This window comes from Fukomys damarensis, unplaced genomic scaffold (genome assembly GCF_012274545.1).
Source record: "Fukomys damarensis isolate Sample0158 unplaced genomic scaffold, DMR_v1.0_HiC HiC_scaffold_27, whole genome shotgun sequence".
Lineage (NCBI taxonomy): Eukaryota > Metazoa > Chordata > Mammalia > Rodentia > Bathyergidae > Fukomys > Fukomys damarensis.
This window is the reverse complement of record NW_022900939.1, coordinates 18,201,006-18,214,076: the sequence shown is the minus strand read 5'-3', so window position 1 is coordinate 18,214,076 and position 13,071 is coordinate 18,201,006. Positions and strand designations below refer to the sequence as shown.

General features: G+C 47.9%; 1 protein-coding gene across 6 annotated transcripts in view; it reads left to right on the top strand.

Annotated features, from left to right (window-relative positions):
* The window catches only part of Nap1l4 (nucleosome assembly protein 1 like 4), a 42,373-nt gene extending 33,749 nt beyond the window's left edge, over positions 1 to 8,624 (top strand). For 5 of the 6 annotated variants that reach the window (XM_033756503.1, XM_010635672.3, XM_010635677.3 and 2 more), the window contains 3 exons: positions 1,212 to 1,241; positions 1,672 to 1,728; positions 7,512 to 8,624. In XM_033756503.1, the coding sequence (XP_033612394.1) occupies positions 1,212 to 1,241; positions 1,672 to 1,728; positions 7,512 to 7,550 (126 nt within the window). In that variant the 3' untranslated portion in view covers positions 7,551 to 8,624. Of the gene's footprint in view, positions 1 to 1,211; positions 1,242 to 1,671; positions 1,729 to 4,342; positions 4,381 to 7,511 lie in introns of all 6 variants that reach the window. The other variant, XM_010635674.3, reaches the window with a different exon arrangement.
* The last annotated feature ends 4,447 nt before the right edge of the window (positions 8,625 to 13,071 follow it).

Genomic DNA, 13,071 nt, shown 5'->3' with positions numbered 1-13,071 from the left:
CAGTGAAATGCTGGAGTAGGAAATTGGTGCTGGATGCTAACTAACTTGGATCTGTCTTGTAAAGTGTAAGACTTAGGTCTCATCTGCCTTAGAGGCCTGTTAGGATATAGGCAAGGTGCTCCTCTACAGCCATGTCCCACTCTGGTTGCTACAGGGCATTCAGGCTCTGGGTGCCACTTAAGGTGGACCACACCAGCGTGGCAGGATTTTTCCAGATTCTGCTTAAGTATTATCTAAGGACTACCTTGAGTAATCTGAAGAAAAGGAATGTTTGTAAATGAAAAATCTCGTGGATTTCTGTGTGCCCTTCCCTTGTTGTATAGCCAGTAGTGATGAGGTTGCTGTAGCTTTAGCTTTTACTTTTGGGGTCTTCTCATTTTGGAATGTGAATCTTAGTCTGACTGGTGATATGTTGGGTGGAGGAGAAACTGATTCAAGACCAATAAGCTATAATGTCATGGGTTTTCCTTTGAGCACTTTAGTTGTAACTTGTTTTGAAAATTAAACACCAAGATTTTTTTTTTTTTTTTTTTTTTTGAGACAGGGTCTCACTATGTAGTTGAGACTGACCTGGAACTCACTACGTAGCCCAGGCTGGTCTCGAACTCACAGTGATCCTCCTGGTTCATCCTCCCAAGTACTGGGATTACAGGCCACCACACTTGGCTTAAACACCAAGATTTTAGTTACATGTTACTTAATAAAGGTCTTTTCCTCCTTGTATGAGATAAAAAGTGATACCAAAAGTCCCATATGCAGTAAAATTATGCTACTGGTTTACTTAGGTCAGCCTTGTAGAAAATTAAGAAAAAAAAAATCTCATCACCTTGCATGTTTCTTTTTCTTACTGCCCCATTTCTCTCTGAAGACAAAAGTGGGACTGGAGTCAAAGGCCTGGCTCATAGTTGGATCCAGCACGCCCTGGCTGGCAGCTTCTTTGTTGCTTTTCCCCGTCTTCCTTGTTTCATGACTCAGTTTTGTGCATCTTATGTAAAGGCAAAACTCATAAGCATATGGTCCCTCAGCCAGGCGCTGCAGCCTCAGCCTTTGGGTATCTAGGTGGTGCCAACAGTGCCTCTGCCAGCAAGCAACAGCTGGGCTTCTGCTGTCTCTAGCCAGGCTGTTGAGGGCATTTGATGGGCTGGCATCTGGGGCAGGCTACCATTATGGTTTTATAAATCTAAAAATGTTTCCATTTTTCCCCCCTCCAGTTTGAAGAAGGTGAGGAAGGAGAAGAGGAGGTAAGAAACATATGGAATGTCATTCCTACTGTTGCATGTCCTCTGGCTTTCTCTGAATTCAGGAAATCAGACCACTTTATGCCCTTTCTGTGTGAAGCCACTGTTGGCTTTTAGTCCTGCCTAACTGGGAGGGAATGCATGGCACAGACTGCAGCAGTGGCTTTATAATTGGTTTATAAAAATGTACCTTAGAAAATAATCACTTAAATCTACTTTTCAGAAATACTCATTTCAAGATTATCTTAAAAAGATATCTAGAAGTAATTGTGTGTCTGAAGGAAGTGACATAGTCACTGGTTTGTAGCAGCCTTTGGCTTCCCTCTAAAGCAAAGGATTATTTTCCTGTGTTTTGAGAGTAGTGAACTCTGTAAGAAGTTAAGTCCAGCCTTAAATTAGTCTTTCTTGCTAATTCTCACTTCTTCTACTACAGGAATTGGAAGGTGATGAGGAGGGAGAAGATGAGGATGATGCTGAAATTAACCCCAAGGTTAGTTATTTTGGGGCTTCCCAAACTTACATATGCTACACTTCTGGACTTATGATCCTCACTTTGAGATAATGGTGTTTAAAATATGTATTTGCTGTTTTCTAATTAGGAAACTTGAAATATAACAGAAAAATACATAAATAATGTATACGTGACTGGGTTGTTAGGTATAAATGTTCATGAAAGGGTTTTTCAGCTACACAAAGCTGTGTGATACCTGTATTACCTCACTTAGTAAAGTTTCTTTATCTTTAATTCTAAGAGAAAGAACTTGCCTGTTTGAAAAGGTACAAAAAGGGACTTTTGGGGGTATGTTTTTTTGTTTGTTTTTTGAGACAAGGTCTTACTGTATAGTTGAGACTGACCTGGAACTTACTATGTAGCCCAGGCTGGTCTCAAATGCTCAGCGATCCTCCTGCCTCAGCCTCCCAAGTACTGGGATTACAGGCGTGTGCCACCACACCCGGCCTGGGGGTATGTTATTAATGATTAAAGTAATAGGTATAATTTTGTAGTTGTAGCACTTGAGTTTAGGAGACTCAAAATGCCCTAGATAGCATAGGATATATAAGGGATGATCACAAAATCTGGTGAATAGTCACAAATTTATTTCAATAAAAGACACATTGCCATTAATCCCCTTCATAATGCTACTTTCTTTGAATGCACTTACCCCATTGTTTTTGCCACTTTTGGGATTTTGTTTTGTTTTTTTGATACAGGGACTTGCTATGTAGCCCAAGTTGGCCTCAAACTTTTGACAGTCCAGCCTTAGCTTCCTGAGTGCTGGGATTATAAGCATGTGTCATGACATCTGGCTATTCTTGACACTTTCTGAAGCAGTTCTAGAACTCCTTTTTTTTTTTTTTTTTGGTACCAGGGATCAAACTCAGGTCCTTGCACTTGTGCATTTGCAAGGCAGGCAGCTCAACATCACTGAGCTAAATCCCTGACCCTAGAACTCCTTTTTTGTGAGTGTCTTATACGGTGTGATCAAAAATATAATACATGCTTTTGCTAAGTGCCATTCAGCAGAAAGTCAGTCTTATAAAAACAGTATAGTATGTCCTCATCCACCTTATTCACCAAATCTAGCCCCGTACAGGTTCTGGCTCTTCCCCAAAGTCAAAACAGCCAAGTAAGGGAAACATACTGAATCTGTTCAGGATATCAGGGTAGCCACGACTTAGCAACTAAAGACATGGGGAAAGACTTCCAGAACTACTTCACAAAGTGGCAAGAAAGATGGGATAAATGAATTTGGAGTAAAAGGGAAGATTTTTGAGGAAGAATTGTGGCAATGTATCTTTTATGATAATTTTTAAAAATTTAAACCCCAATCTTCCTGAAGCACACAGAATGTGCAGCTCTCATGTGTTTTAGGACGACAGTGATGGGCTGTCAGAGTAAACCATTAACTTGCTTTTCTGTTACCTGTGTCTCCAGCTGTTTTTTGTTTGTGCCTCATTTGCCACACACGGAATGTGCACTAGAAACTACCAGGCTCATGACTTGGGACTGGAGTCAGTTTGTCACCCACGCGTTTCCCTGAATGCACGTACATAGCAGTGGTCCCCTCAGGAAGGATGGGAGAAGGGCTTTGACTTTCCAGAAATGTGCCTTAAGAATACCACACTGGGAATGAGCTTTTGGAAAAGTCCCTCCTTTAAAGTTGGCCTGTACATCTTGGAGAGTCTGTGCTACAGTCTCATCTGTGCCCAGCCCCATAGACAGGACCAGGTCGCTCCTTGGGTGGAGTACAGTCAGGCGGGGGCAGGGAAGGTGGTGGCCACCAGTCAACAGTTAACAGGCTGGGGTAACTAGTGACACCTTCAGCTGTTCTGTGGGTGTGTGGTGGACCTGAAGGCCACGTGTGTGTGTTGGGCTGTGTCTGCTCTCTGAGTACTACACCTGTTTTCCTGTAGTCATGGTTGCAGTTGGAGAACAGACTGGTGACAGCTTCCTGTGTCCACACTCAGACCCAGTGCATCATTGGCATCTGTGCAGTACTTGTCTCACTGCGTCTCTGTAGGCTCTGTTCCTTGGTTTCTTTTCTTTTCCTTTCTTTCTCTTCTCCCTGTTGTGTGTTCATCCTCCTGTCGCCCTGCGCCTCTGTCTCCTCACGGGTCCCTGTTTTCTAAAGGAGCATCTCACCTTGTGATCACAGAGGGTTGACATGAAGTAGTGAGTCACACTGCCAGCACCTCAGGAAGCCTGGTCAGGGGTGGGGAGAAGTAGCTAGAGCCATATGTGTTCTGGCTATGTACAGTGGGAAGCTGCCGCATGGGCGGCCCAAAGGGTTGTCCTGCTATCCTGGCTTGTGATGTGACGTCTCTGTCCCTTCCTTCACGTGCACCTCTTTAAAGTGATTGCTGACAGTGGAGCCTGTGCAAGTAAAAGAGATGAGGAAGGGAAGAATATTGGTGCTGTCATAAGTGTAGACGGTATGCTGAGGCCATTTTAAGGAAGAACTCTGCTTTGTTGAAGTTGCCCACATTTAGTACTTTGCAGCCCTTTTGTATCATGAGAATTGTGGCTGTTTCCTCCTGTATAATTTTGTGCATTTCATTTTCTTTCATGCTGACAGTTCCTTTCAATTTTTTTCCCCATTTAGGTGTAATTTTTGTCTGTTAATCATTCATACGTTCCTAGGTAAGGTGGAATCCATTCATACCTAACTTGCAATTGTTAGTCTGTACTTTGTACAATGCATTGCTTTGACTTTGGGGACACAGGAAGTGACTTCCCAGGCATACTTAGCATGGAGAAAGGCTGCCACAGGGCTTTCCAAGGAGCAGTGTTTGTATAAGGCTGTGTTAGCTGTGCTTCTAAAGCAAACAACAACAAATTGGATTTGTCTCCTGCTTTCTGAACCCATGATTTCTTGCTAACCTAGTAGCACTCGGTAGCATTGATAACAGTATTGATCTCCCGGAAGAGGACAGGACAGGAGGCCCTGACAGCAACTTGTAGGATGGCCACTGAAGCCACCATGGATGAGCAGCCCTGGTAGAGACCATCACAGTCTTGCTGTCCCCCAGCTATGCTGGCTGCACAATAGGATCAGAACTGGTAATAGAGGCCAGCCCCTGGAGTTTGTCCACACATCTGTATGTTTATACTTACTGAGTCAGGCATTTATAAAGGGGTAACCAAACATAATATGCCTATTTTTTAACCAAGTCACTGGCATCTTTCTCAATATGGGCAGTAAAAAGTGCTGTTGTGAGGCCAGTGGCATTGTTCTGATTGAATGAAGAAAGAGCCAGCTGTAGACAGAGAGATCAGCAAGCTGGGACACCACCTCCACCCTGTGCTCAGTCCTGATGAGTAGGTGGCATACCAGAGTCAGAAGTGGCTCTCATCTATGGCGAAACCGCAGCCCAGTCCCATAGGTCTCATGGGCCTGGGATCCATCCTAGCAATTGTCCTGAAGCCAGTCCTCGGTGTGTGCCACCAATCAGCAGTCAGCATTGAGAGTGAGGGGCCTTCTTTTACTGAAGCCACAGTGGCACTGCCAGCTTGGGCTGTGTCCACCAGCCAGTCTGCTCGGGCTTTGCACATGGCCTCCTTCCACAATGCAACTGATGTACTTCTGTGTTAGTGGCCTCTCTTCCACCCTGTCAGGCTCTCTGATCTGCCAAAACCCTACCTTTAGTGATCCCATAGTGGGCAAGTTTTGGGCTAAATTGCTACCTCTGAAGAAGCTGACACCCTCCCTTGTCAGTCAAGTTAACATCAAGTGACCAGGGTGTCATCAGAATCTGTGACATGATAGAGAATGCTTGGTTTAGGGGTGTGTGTGCGTGTGTGTGTGTGTGTGTGTGTGTGTGTGTGTGTGTGTGTGTGTGTGTGTGTGTGTGTGTGTGTGTTTGTGTATGTGTTTTCCTGGCTTATATCACAGGCCCAAAACAGTAAACATTAGATGCAAAAAATTCACTTCCAGAGCTCTTGTCACTCATGCAGAAGCGCCAATGCACTGCACTGGCTCCAACCTGGCAGGGGTGGGTTGCAGGCTGCCCTCCTGCTCAGAAGGGAGGTGGCTTCTCTAGATGTAGGGTGTTTCTCACAGGCCCATATACATACCTTTCCTGTGGCTTCTCATCCTCACAGCCTTGTGTCGGGCATTGTATCTTTTAGTGAGGACTTTTCCCTTTTAGCAGTCTTCATCACACAAGTTAGTGGTTTTGTGCTTTCTTTGTGGGTTCTTTTGGTGAGGGTGACTGAATCCAGGTCCTCTCACATGCTTAACATACCCTTTGCCACTGTGCTGTTCCCTCCAGCCTTGGTTTTAAGGCTCTTTTGTTGTGGTTGAAAATATATGACTTTATTTATTCAGCATAGGATAAATTACATAGAACTCAGTGTGAATGATGTTATGTTTAATACATATATACTTAGAGATGTAGAGGCTCTCATCCCCTCACCTCCACACTTAACAAAATCCTCTGATTTTCCCCCCTTTTGTTGTGCTAGTGATAGGAACCAGTGCTTCATGCGTGCTAAACAAGTGCTTTATCTCTGAGCTGCATCCTGGTTCTGGCTTTTGGCGTATAGCCCAGGACTCAATTCAGTCCCCATTTGATAGACAGTCCTCTCCCTGGTGCACGTTTCTTATCCTTGTGCCCTTGGAAACCACACTGCGCTGCCTAACTTTAGTATCATTTTGGCTCAGGTTTTTGTCATTTCTTTAAGTCCTAGTCCTGGACTCCTTGGACAGCCTATAAGGCAGGTGAGCACAGGCAAGGAAGTTGGGGGTACCCTCCTAAAGAGGCATGCCACTGTGCTGGACAGAGACTCAATCCCAGAACTGGAGAGTCTGAGCTTGTTCTTGTGCTCTTTCCGTTCCACTTAATCAGCAGAGCTTAGACAAGGGCCTGAGGTTCTTCCTTGGTGCATTTATGCCTGCTTTATATGTATTTTTCCATCCTTTAAGTGTCGGTAGTGTTGCCCAGATGTTCATTTAAACCACATAGTGCGAGATTTTCTTAGCAACTCTGTGGCCTTGCCCAGTTGTAGTCAGAGTAATTTAATGTCAACTAGTAGGAATTTTGAATAATAGGTTAGTGTACAGAAGTAGTGGTGAGATCATTATCTATTTCCTAGGCTTTTGTTGGACTCCACACAAAATCCGTGGGGCCCTAAATGTGGTTGTAAAGGTACAAGGTTTTTTCATTAGCTTTTATTAAGTTGTTCTGCTGGCAAGGGACATTTTCTGGATGCCTGTACTGGAAGGATTTAATTTTCTGTTGGAGAGTTGTGTGTAGTGGGTGCAACTCTTCATGGTGACCAGATTCCAGTCTGTCAGTAGTGTGAATCTGCTCGGGCACTTTTCCTAGAGTGAAAAGTGGAAGCTCCACTAGAAGGGATACCTTCCCTCAGCATCAGCTGTTCCTGGAACAGAGCTGTACTTCAAAGATGAGGCCTGTGGGCCTGAGCATGGCATGGCTCTGTACATCCCCCAGGGCAGAGTAAGTCCTGGCAGGTATCCAGCCATCGCTACTTCTCTTTGGGTGCAGCTGCCTCCCAGCATCTGATAATTGAACCCCCCGTCTAGTAGTAATTTATCTTTGCAGCCCCAAGGAGACCCTCCTATAAAAACCATGACAAAAAGGCAGCCCCACTCTGACTTTTCTTTGGGGAATTAGCTGTTTTTTAAAAAGCTACCATTTCTTTCAGTAAGAATGAATAAACTAATTGAGTGTTAGTTTTCATTGTGGGTTGGGGATACTTGGTGGATAACACTACTTTTGTTCTTTATTAGTCTTGTCTTCTCATTGCAGAAAGAGCCCAGCCAACCGGCAGAATGCAAGCAGCAGTGAGGAGTGGGCACCTCGGGATGGCTGTCAGGACCCAGCTGTGGCAGGGCCTCAGGCCTCGCTGCAGCACACCATATGGACAGTGCTTATAACGTCTAATGCGTTTTCAAGTGCATGATTTTCACTTTTCCTTTTCCTTCTTATTTTGCTTAACTTGTACAGTGGCAACTGAAATGCATTTCAGAAATAGGAGGTTTAGTTCTAGCACCCTCTGTGGCCTTGGTGCCTGCAGCCCTGGACCTGCCTAGGCCCTGCCCTTGAGAAGGTCCACACACCACACGGAATGGGGGAAGTCACTCCTGGAAAGGACAGAGGTCTGAGGACTCAGTTTCAGGGCTCCTGGAGCCTCTCCTGCAGACTGGCTGAGTCCCTCTCTTTGATTCAAAGAAACCCGTTTCCACCACTGACCCTACTGCTCGGAAGCTGCTTCAGCCATTATATCCTAATCATCTCAGAAGAGCTGAGTAAAGTTAAGGCTGTGTTTACTTAGAGTGTTTTTCTTGTGTTTTAGTTTGCTAGGGATTGGGTAGGTTGTGGCGCACACTTTCTCTGAGGCAGGAGCTGTAGTGATACCCTTGTATTTATTTATTCATTGTGCTTGAAGGATTTTGAATTTACACTGTTGTTCATCCTTACCATTGATGAAACCATATCGGCGACTTGACCAGGAGGGTGTGCTGTCTCCTAGCAGGACCATGGCCTGTGCTGCTTTCTGCAGCCAGCTGATGAGGGCAAGAGCTTGTTCTGTGACATGTGGACCACATGTTGCTGTTGGAAGGTCTTTGGGGATGGAAGGGGCTGCAGAGTACAGCTTTTCAGTCCAGTGTGTGAATGTTCCATCTTGCTTTCTTGGTAACCCCCATTTCTGGACTCCACCAGTCATCCTGTCTTAAGAGCCCTGGGTTTCGTGTGACTGGTTGGTGGCTGGTATGTAGGGTTTTTGAATATGTGGCAGTGGTCTCTGGCACCTGGGGACAGCATGTCCACGCTGACCAGGTATGTAGAGAGTGCTCAGCCTTACCTAATAACACATTTGTAACTGAATACAGTGTTTTCAATTTGTACAGAATAGTTAGAATATTCTATTAAAGTTGTGAAACATGAAGCTGGTACTGTGTGGGGTCTTTTTGACAGCTCACAAGTGGATACACATCCTGCTGGTCTGTGAGCCCCTATTGCATGTGGGTGCAAGACTGCAGTCATCTGCCTTCACATTTGGTCATTAGGCTTTGAAAGCTCCCTTTTAGGAGGAGGCTACATTTAGTTTGCCCCTGCAGGCTCATCTGATATAGGTCCTTGACTCCTGCAGGAAGAGCTTTGAAACATGACCCCAGAGCTCATGGGGTGAGCCTTATAGCCCCAGAAGAGTCCAGGAGGGAAGCTCCCTCACAAAGCCCATACAGGATGTCTTCTCTTAAGGTGCTTTCCTGTCTCTTCCTCTCCTAATGAGAGGGAAGAGCTCCACCCAGAAACACCTACTGCCTCCATGACAACCCAACATGGAGGCACACAAGGTCAGCCCTCATGGGTGCAGAAGGCTCTTGCTCAATGACCTAACCTTGAGAATCCTAGCTTTGGCAGTGCCCAGCTAAGCTGAAACCATATCCAGGAGGTGGCGGCTGTGGAGCCAGCACGTATCTCTCCACATGGCCAGCCAGACCTTCCTGCCATGGTCCCAAGCCCGCCTGTATGGCTTCCTTCTCCCTGGGAGCAGCAAGAAGGCAGAGGGTCCTGGAGGCCACCAAAAAGGCTGCAAGGAGCTGGATACAGGCTTAGATGTAGATGTGCCTGCAACATGTCCCCAGGGGCAGCAGAGCAGGATGTCACTGCACACTACTCCCTTGTCCCCATCCCATGAAGTATCAGGGAAACTGGCTGCCTGTGAGTCAGGGACCATTCCCCCAGATGACAGGCCTTAGGAAGAGCCTGCTGGCTTGGAGTACTGCCCCTCCTTGCCCACCTGGGATGGTGGGGTTGTGCTGGGGTGGGTGCTCACTGACCAGGGAGGCAGTCATTAGTCCACAAGCTCTCAAGTTTCTGCTGGGGTGTTTAAAATGAACCCATTTGTGAACATGTGCTTTACAAGTTAGAGATGAGAAGCAGTTGCACAAAGTGATGTGCTTGGGTAAATTAACAGGGACAGTTAAAGTGCCAGGAAGCCTGGTGACCCATCTGGCCTGGTCACAGATGTGCTGAGGGCTTTCCCAGAAACCTCCCTCCCTCTGGCCTCAGCCTCCTGTAGGTTCATTCAGGCCTCGGAAGAGACACCAGCCTTGCTCCAAAGTCACAGAAATGTGTCTTGCATCCCTCAGGCAGCGATCAGTTTGTAGGACAGTGAGATGACAGCCTGAGACACTGGTAGATGCGAGAAGCAGTGTCACCTTTGTCCCTGGGCCCACACACAAGCATGTGTGCTGATGAGCACTCCTGGCAGGTAGCTGCCCAGCAGATTGACGGGGCAGAGAAGCAGAGCAGACCTGCTAAGGGTTAGGCCCCAGCAAGTGGGCTGGATCTGTTCTGTGGTCCTGGTGCTGCTCAGGACCAAGCTGCCTCATGAGGAACAGTGAGGGGGAGAACCATGAGCAGCACTGCTGTGTATGCAGACAAAATGGGAAGCCAGTTGCAAGTGGTACCTGGCTTTGTTCTACCTGCTCCCCAGCAGGACGGGAAGGGAAAGGAGGTAAAGCTCCTGTAGGCAAAATGGGAAGCCAGTTGCAAGTGGTACCTGGTTGTCTAGTGGCCAGGGAGCCCAGAACCCTCCTTTTACTGGCCACTGACAAATGTCACAACGATTCCAGCCGGGGCTGGAGAAGATGGAGTTGCTGAGAGATTTCCCCAGAAGGCCACCAGGTAGGTGAGACTTGGCAGCCCTGTTTGGGTGAGAGGAAGGCTGCTCCTACTGCCCCGGACCCCTAGCTGAGTGCGGTTGGAAGTTCATCGTCCACTCAGCTCACTTTAGGGCATCCCTGGCCCATGCTGGGATGATGTTCTTCCAGGGGTCTCGTTCCTGAAGGGCATGAAGAGCTGCCTCTGCCCTCTGTGGCATTTCAATACTTATGTGTGCCCACACCTGCCCCATTAGGCACCTCCGCATCAGGCCTGAATCTCCCATTTCACAGATCACTGAGTGAGACTCTCGATCATCAGCCACAGGCTGAGTGCAGAGCCTCAGGTCAGCTGACTGCTGTGATCTGGTAAGAGCATCTGCTGGGGCCTTGAGTGCAGAGCAGTTACCTTAAAGCTGCTACCTCCTGGGGTATCCTACTCAGGGACCCCTCCCAGCTAGTAGGAGCTTTATTTCCTAGCCTTCATATCTTTTACTTTCTTGCTTTTGCATTTTTTAAGTCAGTTTGTTTGTACACTAAAAAACAAGCTGTCACCTCTGGTTGTATGTGAATAAGACCTCAATGAGGCTTATTTTTGCAAAGCTTCCCAAAGGAGAGATTGTACTTAAGATTCCGGTTTCTCCTTGAGTGGGGATCTGTGGGTACATGGGTACACTGCTACCTGGTGCTCAGTACATTTCAGTGTGCCTGGGTGGAGTCCTGCCCAACAGACTGTCACCTCTGCCACTAGGTCACCGTGACTCACCACTCCCAAGGGTGGTGGCCGGATGTTACTTTCCATGACAACTCAACATGGAGGCACACAAGGTCAGCCCTCAGGGGTGCAGGAGGTCTAATGTAGGCAGTGTCCACCTTCCCAGAGCCCACCAAGGCTGTCACTGCAGTCCTCCCTGTCTAGTCCCAAGCAGGAGGATGGCCTCAGTCTCAGCACTAGGAGGCTGAGGTCGGGGTGCCTGGAGACTGCCTGTCCTGGGATCTAGTGCCCAGGATGGGGCCACCAAGGAGGACATGAGGAAGTGTTTGGATCTCACCCTGTCCCGCCCATTTCTGGCAGGACAAGGACCCTGAGACTCATGATAGGTCCAGGCTGGGGAACAGAGGACAGATGAACCCTGTGGCTATGACAAACTGGCCTTGAAATGCCCAACCCCTGTTGGGCTGCCATTCTTTTCCCAGTGAGGTTAGAGAGAAGAGCTGTGAAAGGTACCTTCAGACCCTGTCCTCGGAGTCTCTTCGGCAGGGCTGGGAACAGCTGGCTCTTTTCTTCATTCAGCAGAAGACTGGAGTGAGCACTGGCAGTGCCCAGCATAGCTCAGGAGAGGCCCAGGTCTGGACAGTTTGAAATGGCTAGGAGAAACAAGGGGCCACCAGGATTGTTCTGGGCAGGAGAGAAGGGCAGGTGCCTATATCCTGGTCCCCAGAAATGCATAGGTGATCTTATGTGGCAAAAAACTACAGATGTGACCGGGTAAGGGGACCTTGAGGTGGGAAGTGATTCGATTCTAGGTTATCAGGTGTCATCATGGTCCCAAAATCAGGCCGAGAAGACCTATAAAGATGGATATGGAGGTTGAAGGGATACAGCCTGCAGAAGCCTCTGAAGAGATCTGTCCTGCCCACACCTTGAGAACCACTGGCCTGTGCTCTCTCTGAACTCCAGCAGCTGCCTCTTAGGGGGCACCTTGAAATGTCCCAACCCTGCTTTCCTGCCCTCACAGGCACAAAGCCAGGCACCAGGGTTGACAGGCGTCTTCATCTTCAGTGCCACGTGCACTCAGGTTCCAAGACTCCCTGCCTGCCCCTGGTAGGGATTCCATCTAGATTCTAGACCTCTGAAGCACATGGAGTGCCCGTGCCTCTTGTCCAGCCTGGGAAGGAGGAGAGACTGCTGATCTAGACAACTCAGCCTTGAAAACAGCTCACAGGGCCCTGGGAGTTGGTGTGCAGCTCAGTGGTACAGCACTTGCCTCGTATGCACAAGGTCCCACGATCCCCAGCACACACACCCCTGGGAGGCCTTTCCTGATCTTACCAGCCATGGCCAGCTGATGCCCCAAGTCTGGCCCTGGTGTATACACCAGGTAGGGTAGGAGTGAGAGATCACACTACATCTGGGGCTTCCAAACCACCCCTGCTGGCAAGGGGTGGGGGATGACTTCAAACAGAAACTCCCAGTTCTGGAGGCCAGGAAGCCAGGGGTCCCAAATTTAGGTGTGGTGGGTCCTCAGGGCACTCACTACTCCTCTGTCCAGTTTCTGGGGCTGCAGGTGCTCCTTGGTGTGGCCCAGCTCACACCACCTCCTCTTTGTCCACACAGCCCCTCCAATCTGTGCCACCATCTCCTGGTGCCTCTGAGGACAACTGACATGGCATTTTGGGCCACATGGATCCTCTGAAGGTTTCTTAATCAGGCCTTTTGACAATAAGGTCACACTCACAGTTTCTGGGGATACTACATGGACAATTTAGGGGGCCACCATTTAGTTCACAATGGGCTTTGCAGCAAGCACACAAAGAGGGAGATGACAAGCATTCAAAAGATCCATAAATATGCACAGAGATGAGTACAGAACAGCCCATGGAGGGCCGGGGATTTAGCTCAGCGGTTCGGTGGCCTGCCTTGCAAGCACAAGGACCCGAGTTCAATCCCCAGTACCAAAACAAAACAAAACAAAACA